The 14,950-nt window shown below is 36.1% G+C and overlaps 1 protein-coding gene across 1 annotated transcript in view; it reads right to left on the bottom strand.

The window, feature by feature from the left end:
• Positions 1-11,014: 11,014 nt before the first annotated feature.
• Positions 11,015-14,950, bottom strand: part of RNF180 (ring finger protein 180) — a 251,854-nt gene continuing 247,918 nt past the window's right edge. The window contains exon 7 of the mRNA XM_024757495.1: positions 11,015-12,078. Coding sequence (XP_024613263.1) covers positions 11,879-12,078 — 200 coding nt within the window. The 3' untranslated portion in view covers positions 11,015-11,878. The remainder of the gene's footprint in view (positions 12,079-14,950) is intronic.

Here is a 14,950-nt window from a genome sequence, read left to right as displayed (position 1 = left end):
CAGACAGGACATCAAATCATAAAATATACTGTAAAACATTCAAGGACAATACTTACAGAGAAAAAAAATTTATCTTCTTGCTGTTAAGGAGTACATTCCAAATGTGAGATTATGTACCTGCCCACACTCACACATACAATTTTTTTTTGATTTCAGACCCTTGGTGGTTTAAATAATGTTTTCCATTGCATATTTATAATTCATGAATTAGATTTATTTTATTTTTTTGTATGCAGGTATAGTTTCATTGTTAATATATTTTATATTAACAGATTTTATAATATAGAATATCTGAAATTCATGCTTGTTAACACTGTTCTCTCAATGATTGGCAAACATAGCCAGAGATGGCTAAACAGCTACAAAAAAAATTCCCTGGTGTACTGCTGAACTTTACATTTTGTTAAAAAACTTTTTTTTTTTTTTTTTTTTTTGCAGTACGCGGGCCTCTCACTGTTGTGGCCTCTCCCGTTGCGGAGAAGAGGCTCCAGACGTGCAGGCTCAGCGGCCATGGCTCACGGGCCCAGCCGCATGTGGGATCCTCCCAGACCGGGGCACGAACCCGCGTCCCCTGCATCGGCAAGCGGACTCCCAACCACTGCACCACCAGGGAAGCCCTTAAATAATTTTTTGATAAATTCTAGACATTGGATAAATTTCTTATGCTTGGGGAAATATAATAAAAGATGACTGAGCACTATTTGCCAAGGCATAAGGCTAGGCTTGAGGGAAATATAAATAATTATAAGAAAGGTATAAGCAAAAATTCAAAGATAGAAAGCACGAAGTAAGTTCTAAAGAAGTATATATTGTTCAAATTCTTCTACTTCACAATCTTTTTTTTTAATGGTTACATTACTTTTATTGTCATAAACTGATTATTATTTAATCTTATCTTTCTTCACATTGCTTAACTTTTTTTTTAACATCTTTACTGAAGTATAATTGCTTTACAATGTTGTGTTAGTTTCTACTTATAACAAAGTGAATCAGCTATATGTATACATATATCCCCAACTTCACAATCTTATTTCAACTACCTTTTCAGGTTTACTTTTCTCTTATTTCTATTCTATGTGAACCATTCTAATTAGTCAAATTGGCTTAATAAGTGTCCTGTAAAACATCTCATCCTTTCCTACTTAAAAAGCATTGTACCTTGGCATATAGACCTCATTTTATTTTGGTTTAGAAGTTTTATCCATTTAAAAAAAAGTCACTTAGCAATAATTCAAACAAAGATTGGACCAAATTTGGGATTATCATGTGTTTTAACCAGTCTTACTGTATGTATAGCCTTTGAAGAAGAATCAGATAAACCATCAGCAGTAATTGCAGTACCTGGCATAGTAGTATGACTTTGCCATATTTCTCAGGACATGAAAGAACATTTGCAGCAACTTAGAACTGCAAGAAAACAAGGCTTAAGAAGTTTTCTCACCATTAGAGATAATGCATGTGAAAAATTTTGATTTTGATTGTAACGCTGTATAGGTAATGTGCTTTATTCAGAGTCAAAATGAATCTGACAAATTAACATACAATTTTAGCATTATTAAGCATAGTAACATAATTTTGATTGTTTTGTGTTGTTCTAGATTTCTAATTCTAGGGATATTGCTCTAAAAGTTCATTTGACTCTTCTGAAGCATGTACCCTTCTGACCTTTCAGTGTGTTATGCAGAAAATAATACAAGTATGTTTGTGAACATGTTGCTTGTGATTTAAGTATATACATTACATAATGTTTCCTTTTCCTTCCATTGTTGCTTTAAAATCACTTAATTTTCACTCTCTGTTATGACTCTGACTCGATTCAGAATAAGAAAAAATAGATAAATGTATATAACACTGATCATTACTGTTTATTGTTCTAGCAATTTTGATGATGAAGTTGTAAGGTATAGCAATGGGATATTAAATATTATCTTTTTAGAAGTCCTGAGTTTTTCATGTTAATGAAATAGACCATGTAGAATTTATATGACATTTGCTTACCTGTTACAATTTCAATTAAGTTTTTTTTTTACTAGAAAGAAATGAGACGGAATATTGCAGAATTTATCAATAAACTATGATAAACATTTATTCTGAAATAGTTTAAAATCAGACTGGGCCAAATTTATAATGGGTTTATAATTGGTTAGTTGACAAAATAATTATCTGCCTAAACATACCTCACCTTTGATAGTTTTAAGTTTGTAATTTTTGAAAATAAAATGCACCTTCTGCCTTTTCTCAGCCACAGGATGTACATATCATAACTAGTGCAAAGAGCCATTCTTTTCTAGGGAGGTCATGTGTGCCTTTCCCTAATTTGTAGAAGGAAAAAGACACACCCAATTAATATGTAGGTTAGAAGTAGTGAACTGTGTACAATAACATAGTTAATATAAGTGGAAAGAAGAACTTAGGTGGTGTAATTTTCTCTTAATTTCTCTCTACTTTTAGCTGTTAGTCATAGGAAAAGTGGATGTACTGATACACATGTATACTGATTATCTCTGAGTCCATAATAGGAAGCAGACAGGAGTAGAAAATTTTGCATGTAACAGATGTAGCTTTCATTTGAATAATGAGATACCAAGTAGATTTCTGAAATTTTTTAGATTAGAAGGAATGTATATAGATTCCTAGGTAACAAGAAATTTATTCTGAAATCCTCAGGATATGTGACTGACATTTAGTGAAGTTCAGATCATGGTCAAAACTTGAATTGAGCATCATTTGTAGAGCAAATGAATATTTATTGAGCATGTACTATTTTTGTTTGTTGAATGCATGAATGAATGAGGAGACCTTATTAATTATGTGTTACTGTTGCATTTTACTGTGTGAAGATGTACTATTTTATATGAAAGTTTTAGTAGAGGGAAATGCAGTCCAGGATGTTAAAACCAAAGGGAGCTAATTCATAGAGAAAAGCTGAAATAAAAACGTCAGAAAGGATAAAGAGAAAAGACAGTATGTAATGAAAAGTGGAATATTACTTGGGTACACTCTAACTTATTATTTTCTTTAATAATTTATTGATATTAACTCTGAAAAATACATTATATGTTATAGACAAAATTTTACTAGGGAAAGATGGCACATGTAAAATGGTTTTCCAAATTGAGTTAATAAAATAGTAATTTCACAGTTAAAGTTATTTGCCTAGAAAGGTACCAGGTATAATGCTTTAAAAAGTATCTGTTATTTTAAAAGCATATTAATTTAGACAGAACTGAGTAAGAATTTATAACTTTCTTTGGAAACCCTGTATAATGCAGATATATAGTATAAAATTATGAGAGTTAGAAATATTTAAGAGAACATTTTAAGTAAGCAGCTCATGCCATTTATATATTGACATGTTTATAAATCTTTAGTCTTTAAAGCAGAATGCTACTCTAGGTGAGGTCTCTTATAGTTTTCTTTTAATTATCTTGATGAGGTTGATAGTAATTTCTACTTTTTATAGCCTTGCAATTTATCACTCTACTTATTTGAAGTTTTCTGTGTTTCACTTTTTTTTTCCCCCAGCAACCTACTTATGTATCACTTTCTATTAGCCCTCAATTCAGCATCCAACTTCATTTTATTTTCCTAACATATGTCCATTGGGGATAGGCTTCCTATTGGGAGCAGGGGTGTGCTGGTGAAAGCGTCTATTTTTGGTTACTATTTTTTAATTAGATTGTTAGTTTTGTGTTGAAGTGACGAGAGATCTGTATTAATTAATTCATTCAGATGTATTGAAAAAGATTTAATGACCCAAAAGGTATAAGTAGGTAGAAATAGGAAGTGATATAGATGATTAAGTTTTCAAACTTTACCACATAATAGATTTAGCCTAGAGAACTTTTAAGGATCCCTATTCTTATGCCAACTAAATTAGAGTATTTGGGGTAGGACCTAGGTATCAGTATTTTTAAGAATTCCCCAAGTGATTCCATTATGCAGCCAAATTTGAATACCAGTGGTTGGATTTTAAAAGATATGTGACAAATACTCTGAGGCCCACAAAGCTTCAAATATTTACTATACAGCCCTTTGCAGAAAAAGTCTGTTGACCCATGATATAGATTACTCTGTTTCATCAGACTAGAAGCATTGGTATCACATGAAGCCTTGTTAGAAATGCAGAATTCCAGGCCCTATCCCAGACCTGCATTTTAACAAGATCTCTAGGTGGTTCACATGGACATTAAAGTGTGAGAAGCACTGATACATATCATGTTGTGGATAATATTATTTATTAAGTATTAAGCTCCTTGATACTTTTCTGACAGAGGTAATCAAGAGTGACTACACAGTTTATTCATTTTTCAGTTTTATAATTCTTTTACCAAGGGTTATTTTTATATCTCTTAACCCCCACAGAGATTTCCTAGAGTGATAGATTAATAATTGTTCTATTAGAATCAGATTCCCTTTTCCTTGAATCTGGACTGGCCTTAGTGACATTCTTGATCAACAGAAAGCAGCAGAAATATCATTCCGGGACTGCTGAGGCTGGTGATGAACACCCGCTCTGGGAGTCCTGAGCTACCATGGATGTCTGACCACCCTGAGACTGCCTTGTTAGGCCACATGTGGGTGCTCCATGTGACCATTTCTTCTGAGCCTAAGTTTTAAACCATCTCTCCTAGGACACCAGCCATGTGAGTGGAGCTGTCTTGGACCCTCCAGACCAGTCTACTGCCTGCTGAATATCACCAGTTGACCTCTGTTGATGCCATGTGGAACAGAAGAATCATCCAGCTGAGTGCTGTCTGAATCCCTGATGCACAAAAATGTGAGATATAATAAAACGATTGTTTCCTTAAACAATTAAATTTAGGGTAGGTTGTTATTCAGCAATAGAAAACCAGACCACCTACGTAGAACATTTTAAAACTTTTATGGTACTGGAGATGAATTATTAAAAGTTACACTATAAACTTTTAATTTGAGTTTATCCTTATTTTAAGATTGATCATTTTGTATAAATAATCCAGAGATAAAATATAGAGAGGGCAGTTAATTGAGCATACCATGTGTGATGGCTTTGTGGTATGTCAACTTGGCTAGGCTAAACTACATTCCCCAGAATTCCCTTTCCAAGATGTTTCTGGATAAGTAGGTTACAAGAGTTATCCTTTCACAAGAGTTGGAGGGCGGAAGGAAAGCATGAGCTAGTTTGTACCATATACACACCTTCTCTTAATTATTTAATAAAACATTAATGTAGCTTCTCCTGTGAAGAGATTTTTTTCAGACATAGTTAAAGTCCCTAATCAGTCATTGGGGAAATTATCCTGGGTGGGCCTGACAATCAGTTGAAAGGTCTTAAAAGAGGGTTGAGACATTACCTGGAGAATGAAAGTCTACTTGTGGACAGTAGCTTTGGCCACTGTCTTTTGGATCCCAGCCTTTTAGTGTTCTTCCATTTCTAACTGTCTGCCCTATAGACTCTAGATTTGCTTAACCAGCTCCCCAAACTGTGTAATCCATTTCTGCATCGGCAGGCGGACTCTCAACCACTGCGCCACCAGGGAAGCCCCTAATCTGATAAGTTTTAAAGGCACTAAGGAGCCTGTTTCCAGTGGTGAAAGGACACTGCTAGTTCATGGCATGACGTGGCAAAAGGGTTGCACAAATTATCACCTTTGGATACCTGCAATTGAGTACCTATAGAAGGTGAGGCTCAGGGTGCCTAAGTATGAGCTCCTCTAGAACATTTCTATCAAAATAAGGGGTATAGTGGAGTCGGTTGGTTACTCCTAATTGCCCAGGAGAAAGTGGCCAATGAAAAAGATGAACCTAGGGATTTAAATTCCTTGCTCAAGTTCTGCATCAATGACCTGAAAGCTTCTATATCTGCCCTCAAAGAAACCATATTCTGTAGCTGTACAGCTGTAGCTGTAGGGTTTCTGAAAACCAAAGCAAGAGTCTCCTCCTGCAAGTGGCTGAACTACAATTCAAATTGAATTCCCAACGACCTCTGTTAAAGTTTGGTCCCTAATTGGGAAGGAATGGGTTCCTACAAATAGGAGGGGAATATATGGGTAGATTATGATAAAGATGGGGAATCTGAACCTCCGAAATAAAACTGAACCATCTTTGCAGTAGAAGCATCCCTTCCACTTCTGCCTGAGGAAGTGTGATAATTCATTTTGTGTGTCAACTTGACTGGGCCATAGGCTTTCCAGATAGTTGATCAAACATTAAATGTTTCTGTGAGGGTGTTTTTTTGGATGAGGTTAACATTTTAAATTGGTAGATTGAGTAAAGCAGACTGCCCTCCATAATGTAGGTGGGCCTCATCCAATCAGGTGACAGCCTGAATAAAATAAAAGACTGACCATTACCCGAGTATTATCCTGTCTGACAGCCTCCAAACTGGGATATTACCTCTTTGTGGTTCTATAGCATCCTTCTGGCCTTCAGACTCATACTGGGATATTGGCTGTTTCTCGTTCTACAGCAGCTTCTGGAATTTGGACTTGAGCTGGGAGGAACAATGGCTCTGCAGACTTAGGATTTTCCAGCCTCCAATATCAGATGAGCCAATTCCTTATAATAAAGCTTTAAATAGATATCCTATTGGTTCTGTTTCTCAAGAGTACTTTGCCTAATATAGGAAGATGGCCCCTCTTTACCTGAAGAAGCTGGAATGGGTCTCTACTGAGTTACTTGCCTGCAAGGTGCTCCTGACCCTCCTCAGGACCTAATTTCCAACATTCCTTTTTGTTTCTAGATCTATAACTAGACAAGTTGCAGAAGTTCTCAAAAGATGAGGTACTAGTTGTGATCCATGAAGAGGTGTGATACACACCAAAAACAACTGAATGATTTTTCATTTCATACAGACAGAAATCTAGAGGGTGTGTGTAAGAATGGATATTAAGGCTGTGTGATCAAGGTGGGAGGATCATAAAGTTGAATCATGCTGTATGTATTGATACAGGCTCACTAACCAGAGGTTCTGGATTCACTGTTTCAGCTGAAGCAGTTAGGAAGGGCTATAACAAGTTGGTTGATTGGTCAATTGGCTGGACCCAAAAGGTGGCCTACATTAAATGAAGTTGAAATGCCATGTTATATTGTAGATGAAGGTATCCGAAGGCTTAAGGAGATTGCAATGTTAGAGTATATCTGTCCTGTAAGACCTGCTCTCCAACCCTGGAAAGACACAACTTTCACAACAGCTGTGAAAAATAAATTTTGGGGGGAGCCACAGCATCCTTGAAGTTCTGTTCTCTTTAGGTCAAAGCTCTCTTCTCTTTAGGTCAAAAATTACAGAGGAAATTCTGCCACTGAACTAGGATTGCTAAATGCAGTGGAGATAATGGGATCCTGAGATCAGAGGCTAAATGGTGGCACTTAATTGCTAAAAGCAAGATGTGATGGTTACCATTATAAACAGTGGAGTCAAACTGGTAATCCGACTAGTTTGACTTGCAGAGACTTGGGGGTTGGGCTGGTTATCAAGAGGTCCCTAGAATAGGAAAAGATGGCCAGCCTTTTAAATTCTTACTTGATCTGTATAAGCAGAGTATTTCTAGCTTACTGAACAGATGTCTGAATTGAATTAAGAAAACACAGAGTCAGTTTCTTCTATAAATTCTAGATTTGAGCCAGTTAACAGACTCAGACCCTCAGACACTGTTATACTGCCAAAAACATATACTGTTAATCCTTCTATGTCTTCCCCCAAAGGGACCTTTACCAGAAAAGTAATTCTGAGTAATGTACTTTAGCCTAGCCAAGTTGACATCCCACAAAGCCATCACAGTCCCTTGTCAAGTTGGAACTCATATATATCTTAAACCATCTCCTTAAACCATACTGCCTAACATAACACAGTTATCCTACATACAACTGAGGATACAAAGACCTTGGGTGATGTTTCTCTTCTCCTTTGTAATTTAAGTACTAAGATTAATGATCACAATACATCTTGTGATATTGATATAAAGGTAGCTATTTTTAAGATGCTTTAGATGATAGGATAAAAGTGGAAGAAAAAATATTTGGTTAATACTTATACAAACATACTCATATCACAGTCCGTTAATCACTATAGACATGTATCTCACAGGAAAAATGAATGACCTAGTACACTGCTTGAAATTCTGCCCATGGGGAGGATTTCCCTTCACCATCATCCTTCAGGGATGTCCAAAGGAAAGCTATAGAGTATCAGAAGTCCACTTTTGAGTGGTAGCTGAAAATCACACAGAGCTCTTTGTAAGTCAGGCCTAACAGTTCTGTTCCTTGGTCAACTGGTCTTAGGTGTGAAGACATAGGTATGGGCTGAGAGAGTGAAGGTGATGTAGCAAATAGAGTCCATGGACATTTGGGCTACTTCCTCAAGCAACTTACTTGTGCCTTCAGGGCCTCCTCAAGCCTAATCTCATAAACACCACTTCCATTTGATAACGGACTGCTGCTGCACACACCCAACATTATGGCTTGGTGGATCAGACAGCACCAAGTTCATGATGCATAAATCAGGTATCATGGTAACTTAGTGGGTCCTGGCCAAATGTTCAGTTTCTACTAGGCCTCATAGCGGGCAAGCTGTTTCTCAAAAGAATAGTTATCCACAGAGGATGGTGTGGCTTTGCTCTAAAATCATAAGGGTTTCTAGGAGATGGGTCAAAAACGATCTTGCTGTGATTTATGCCATAGAGTGCCTATGTTTTTCTCTGAGTTTTATAGTGTCTGGCCTTACATTTAGGTCTTTAATCCATTTTGAGGGTCCGTGCTGTGATTTACCTATTAAGGCTCGCTAAAGGCTTCAAACAGCAATCCCATCTACCTCTGACAATTCAAGGACCATTGGATGTGTAGGATCATATGGCCCAAGTGACCCGGCAATTTGCATGGCAGAGTGGACCTGTTGAAGGGCCTTCTCTTGTTCTGGTCCCACTCAGTACAGGCAGCTTTTTGAGTCATTTGGTAAATGGGTCAGAGTAGCACACCCAAACAAGGCATATGTTACCTCCAGAATTCAAAGAGGAACTGTAAACATCATTCTTCTCTTTTAGTGGTAGGAGGGTCAGATACAACACCTTATCTACCTTGGAAGGGATATCTTGACATGGTATAGGCCAATGGAGTCCTAGAAATTCACTGAGAAGGGATACCTCTAAATTTTTGTAAGAGAAGTCCCTAAATTAGGAATTGGACTTCTTAAGAAGGTGTTGTGGAAAGGATATAGCTTCAAGAACTAGGCCTATCCGGGTTTGACTCCTGGCTGTATCACTTGGTAGCTGTGTGACTTGAGAATGCTCCTCCAGACTACGATTTCTTTTTCTTTTCCTTTTCCTTTCCTTTCCCTTTCCTTTTCCCTTCCTTTTATTTCCTTCCTTTTCTTTCTTTTCTTTTTTTATGTAAGAAATGGATTTATTTAGAGAGAAACACACTCCACAGACAGAGTGTGGGCCATCTCAGAAGGCGAGAGGCCTTGGGAGAAACATACTCTACAGACAGAGGGTGGGCCATCTCAGAAGGTGAGAGCGCCCAGACTACAATTTCTTTTTTAAAGGGTATTCTATTTATTTAAGGGTATTATATTTATTTGTGTTTAGTTTGTAGATACAGATCTATAAACTGATATGTATTACTGACCTAATAAATATATTTTGGGAATCATCTTTGTTTCTCTGAGAAATCGTATTAATAATACTATTTACTTCATGTATAATTATAATCAATTTTTAGGTAATTTAGGAATGAATGAAGGCATATTTGCTAGAGCTTATAAGCCACGAGTTGCTTGGGAAATAGCTGCAATTTATTTTACAGTTCTTAAAATATGGCTCCCTCATATGTTTTGTTCATTTTTCCTGACATGTACTTTAAGAAGGTAATATTTTCCCTTATACCATATCATCTTTACTTTGAGTAATAAATTTTATTTCTGTAAGGTAATACTGAGCTTTGCTGACAATGCTGCTTCACCAAGATAACAGTTATGTCATTAGACTGCAAGCATAATATATATTTTTTTATTATAATGAGCAAAAATTGATCTCTGTGTTTCTAAAATATATTTAGTTTTCTGCTTTCTGGATTTGATGTCTAATGTACACTATTTTCTTTCACAGATATAATTTTAAACACAATAAGGGCAATGTTAGAATAAAAAGCTGTATCATTCTTCCATATTTATTAGAACATCACGTACTGTCAATTAAATGTTTTTATTCAAATATAGTCAGTAATTATGACAAATTTGGATCTTTCATAGACTGAACTGTTCAAGCCTGATCAATCTCAATTTGTTTGGATGGTGGTAGTATTTTTAGTGCCATGAGAGGTTTACCTACCTTATGTTAAAATATGCTTATTGCATTATCAGATATATGACATCACAGCACAGGAATGTTGAATTAGTAGTTCATAATAAAGACACAGACATAGAGAATGGACTTGAGGACATGGGGAGGGGGAAGGGTAAGCTGGGATGAAGTGAGAGAGTGGCACGGACATATATACACTACCAAATGTAAAACAGATAGCTAATGGGAAGCAGCCCCATAGCACAGGGAGAGCAGCTCGGTGCTTTGTGACCACCTAGAGGGGTGGGATAGGGAGGGTGGGAGGGAGATGCAAGAGGGAGGAGATATGGAGGTATATGTGTACATATAGCTGATTGATTCACTTTTGTTATATAGCAGCAACTAACACAACATTGTAAAGCAATTATACTCCAAAAAAATGTTAAAAAAAAACCCCCCCAAAAAAACAAAAAACTTTTTGTTCTAGGTTACACAAAGACCACCTAAGTGACTGAAATAAATAAGCTTACTTCTCTGCTTTAGGTTTCTCACTTTTAACATTGGAATACCTACCCAAATTCTTTCTTGTACTGGGATCATTCAGATCTTTTTTAAAAAAAAATTAATAAGGGAAAACTAATTCCAGGGATTACTGTAATAATAAATAAAAATAAATATCAGGTTTTCTTTCTATAAACCCAAAAGCCTATTTCTAACAATTCTTTATTCCAGACATTAAATTAGTTAATGACAATGAAAAAATTTAAAAGCCACTCTTTATTGCACATTTACAATATATTTGACAATGTCCAAGTTAAAAGAATCACTAAATTAACTACATTTTGGACATGCATTGTTCTTTTAGGCTACTGAGTGTCTGTCAGTAAATTTTTAATTTCCTCAGGTGAATAATCCTGCAATTGGAAAAGTGTTAATATATTTTTCTAAGTATCTACTGGTGGGAATTAATCTCAGCTTTGTTTTTTTTTTTTTTTTGCTTTTTTGTGTTTAATATTCTGTTCTTGTAATAGTTTAAAATGTTGCACTAACGCTATTATTAGGTCTCTAAAAAATAGGATAGTCAGCTGTCTTGGTAACAGAAAGGGACATAAGGACATACATAGAGATAATGGAAACCAAAACTGAATATACCCTGCTAGATTAGTTCCCAGAGGATGTGGTTTATCTTTAATGTATATAACTTGCCTGAGGATAAGTGATGATTGACTAAATATATTATCATTAATGATAATATCTACTCAGATTATCATTTAATTTTACATTTTTACTACTTTTAAGTGGAGGGAAAACCTCAGTCTTTAAAATCAAGATAAATGTAAAAGTGACATTGTAAAATTAGAGCCACAAATCCCAAACCAAGAAGAACTATGAAATTAACAGTGTGTTGTTGCTAAGTGCTAGACAGATTAGCTCTTGAATAAAGTTGAGTTTGTTACATGAAAAACATTCATAAATAAGTCCATTCTCAGATTTTCTATAAACACCAACAATTTATATAATGCAACATTATAAAAACTTCAAAGCACATTTAAAAAAATGTTTAAGTAATTGTTATCTACATCATTTGTAATTGTTCAACCAATAATAAGGTATGAAAATTCCTAAAATGGAAAGAAAAAATAGCAAAGAAAGCAGAAAACAATGAATCCAATGACCCAGTTCACTGAATAAATATAGATGATCACCATATCCATGTCAAACCACCATCCACGGCTATCATCCTCAAAGTGCAAATAATCCATCCTATGTGCACCATGTGGAAACTGCCTTCTTGTAACTGGAGCTGCACGTCTGTGGAAACCTAGAAGATACATGAACATATTATTTAAAGCTCATTAAATTCAGTTTAAGTTCTCAGAAAGGAAGCTGCATTATGAACAGAAGTATCACGACCAGAGCATATCTTGATTTCATTGAGTGATATATTGTATTCCTGACAGTTTTTTTTTTTAATTTTAATGATAAGCAACTATCAGAAGTCTTTTTTTTTTTTTTTTTCAGTTAAGGATTTTAAGGGGGGACAGTAAAATTAGCAAAGAGCATGGAATATGGAGTCAGGAAACGATCCTTTTTTTAAAAACTGGAGTATAGTTGATTTACAATATTAGTTTCAAGTATATAACATAACAATATTTTTATAGATTATACTCCATTTAAAGTTATTATAAAATATTGGCTATATTTCCTGTGCTATACAATATATCCTTGTAGCTTGTTTATTTTAATACATAGTAGTTTGTACCTCTTAATCCCCTACCTCTTCTTACCCCTCCTCCCTTGCCTCTCCCCACTGGGAACCTCTAGTTTGTTCTCTATATCTGTGAGTTTGTTTCTGTTATGATATATTCATTCACTTTATTTTTTAGATTCCACATATAAATGATAATATACAGTATTTGTATTTCTCTGTCTCACTCATTTCACTAAGCATAATATCCTCCAGGTCCATCCATGTTGTTGCAAGTGGCAAAATTTCATGCTTTTATTTATGGCTGAGTAATATTGCATTGTGTGTGTGTGTATATGTATCACATCTTTATCCATTCATCTGCTGATGGACGCTTACATTGATTCCATATCCTGGCTATTGTAAACAATGTTGCTATGAACATTGGGGTGCATATATCTTTTTGAATTACTATTTTTGTTTTCTTTGGATATATACTCAGGAATGGAATTGCTGGACCATATGGTAGTTCTATTTTTAGTTTTTTGAGGAACCTTCATACTGTTTTCCATTGTGGCTGCACCAATTTACGTTGCTACCAACAATGTACTAGGGTACCCTTTTCTCCAAATTTGTTATTTGTGGTGTTTTTGATGGTAGCCATTCTACAGGTGTAAAGTGATACTCATTTGCATTTCTCTGATGATTAGTGATGTTGGGCATTTTTCCTGTTCCTGTTGGTCATCTATAGGTATTCTTTGGAAAAATGACTGTTCAGGTCGTTTGCCCATTTTTTAATTGTTTTTTTTTTTTTTTTTTTGTGGTACACGGGCCTCTCCTGTTGTGTAGCACAGGCTCCGGATGCGCAGGCTCAGTGGCCATGGCTCACGGGCGCAGCCGCTCCATGGCATGTGGGATCTTCCCGGACCGGGGCACAAACCCGCGTCCCCTGCGTCGGCAGGCGGACTCTCAACCACTGTGCCACCAGGGAAGCCCTTAATTCGTTTTTGTTTTTGTTTTTTTTGATATTGAGTTGTATAAGTTCTTTATGTATTTTGGATATGAACTCCTTATTGGTCATATCATTTGCAAATATTTTAGGAGACTATTTTTGATCTGTCGTTTACTTGGGGCAAGGTAATTTATCTCCTTGGGTCTCAGATTTCTCATCTATATCATCTGATGACTTAATTCAAAAATTTGTGAGGCTCATTTTTTGATATTGAGCCATATGAGCTGTTGGTAAGTTTTGGAGATCAATCCCTTGTCAGTTGCATGATTTGCAAATATTTTCTCTCATTCTGTGGGTTGTCTTTTCATTTTGTTTATGGTTTCCTTTTATGGGCAAAAGCTTTTGAGTTTAATTAGGTCCCATTTGTTTATTTTTGTTGATTTCCATTACTCTAGGAGATGGATAGAAAAAGACATTGCTGCGATTTATGTCAGAGTGTTCTGCCTATGTTTTCCTCTAAGAGTTTCATAGTATCTGGCCTTACATTTAGGTCTTAAAATCAAAATGGATTAATTTTGTGTATGGTGTTAAAGAATGTTCTAATTTCATTTTTTTTTTTTTTTTTACATGTAGCTGTCCAGTTTCCCCAGCACCATTTATTGAAGAGACTGTCTTTTCTCCATTGTATGGTCTTGCCTCCTTTGTCGTAGATTAATTGACCATAGGTGTGTGGGTTTATTTTTGGGATTTCTATCCTGTTCCATTGATCTATATTTCTATTTTTGTGCCAGTACCATACTGGTTTTTTGTTTTGTTTTGTTTTTAAAATTTATTTATTTTTATTAGTTTTGGCTGCATTGGGTCTTCGTTGCTATGCACAGGCTTTCTCTGGTTGCAGCGAGTAGGGGATACTCTTCATTGCAGTGTGCAGGCTTCTCATTGTAGTGCCTTCTCTTGTTGCGGAGCATGGGCTCTAGGCACGTGGGCTTCAGTAGTTGTGACACGTGGGCTCAGTAGTTGTGGCATGCGAGCTCTAGAGCGCAGGCTCATTAGTTGTGGCACATGGGCTTAGTTGCTTTGTGGCATGTAGGATCTTCCCGGGCCAGGGCGCGAACCCATGTCCCCTGCATTGGCAGGTGGATTCTTAACCACTGCACCACCAGGGAAGCCCCTACCATACTGTTTTGCTGACTGTAACTTTGTAGTATAGTCTGAAGTCAGAAAGCCTGATTCCTCCAGCTCTGTTTTTCTTTCTCAAGATTGCTTTGGCTATTCGAGGTCTTTTGTGTTTCCATACAAATTTTAAGAACAACCTAATCAAAAAATGGGCAGAAGACCTAAATAGACATTTCTCCAAAGAAGACATACAGATGGCCAAGAGGCACATGATCAAGAGGTACAAGATGTTCAACATCGCTAATTAGTAGAGAAATTCAAGTCAAAACTACAGTGAGATATCACCTCATAAAAGTCAGAATGGTCATCATCAAAAAGTCTACAAGCGGGCTTCCCTGGTGGTGCAGTGGTTTAGAGTCTGCCTGCCGATGCAGGGGA

This window comes from Neophocaena asiaeorientalis, unplaced genomic scaffold (genome assembly GCF_003031525.2).
Source record: "Neophocaena asiaeorientalis asiaeorientalis breed wild unplaced genomic scaffold, Neophocaena_asiaeorientalis_V1.1 scaffold38, whole genome shotgun sequence".
Taxonomy (NCBI): Eukaryota; Metazoa; Chordata; class Mammalia; order Artiodactyla; family Phocoenidae; genus Neophocaena; species Neophocaena asiaeorientalis.
Note: the sequence above shows the minus strand (reverse complement) of the source record. Positions and strands in the feature narration are given on the sequence as shown.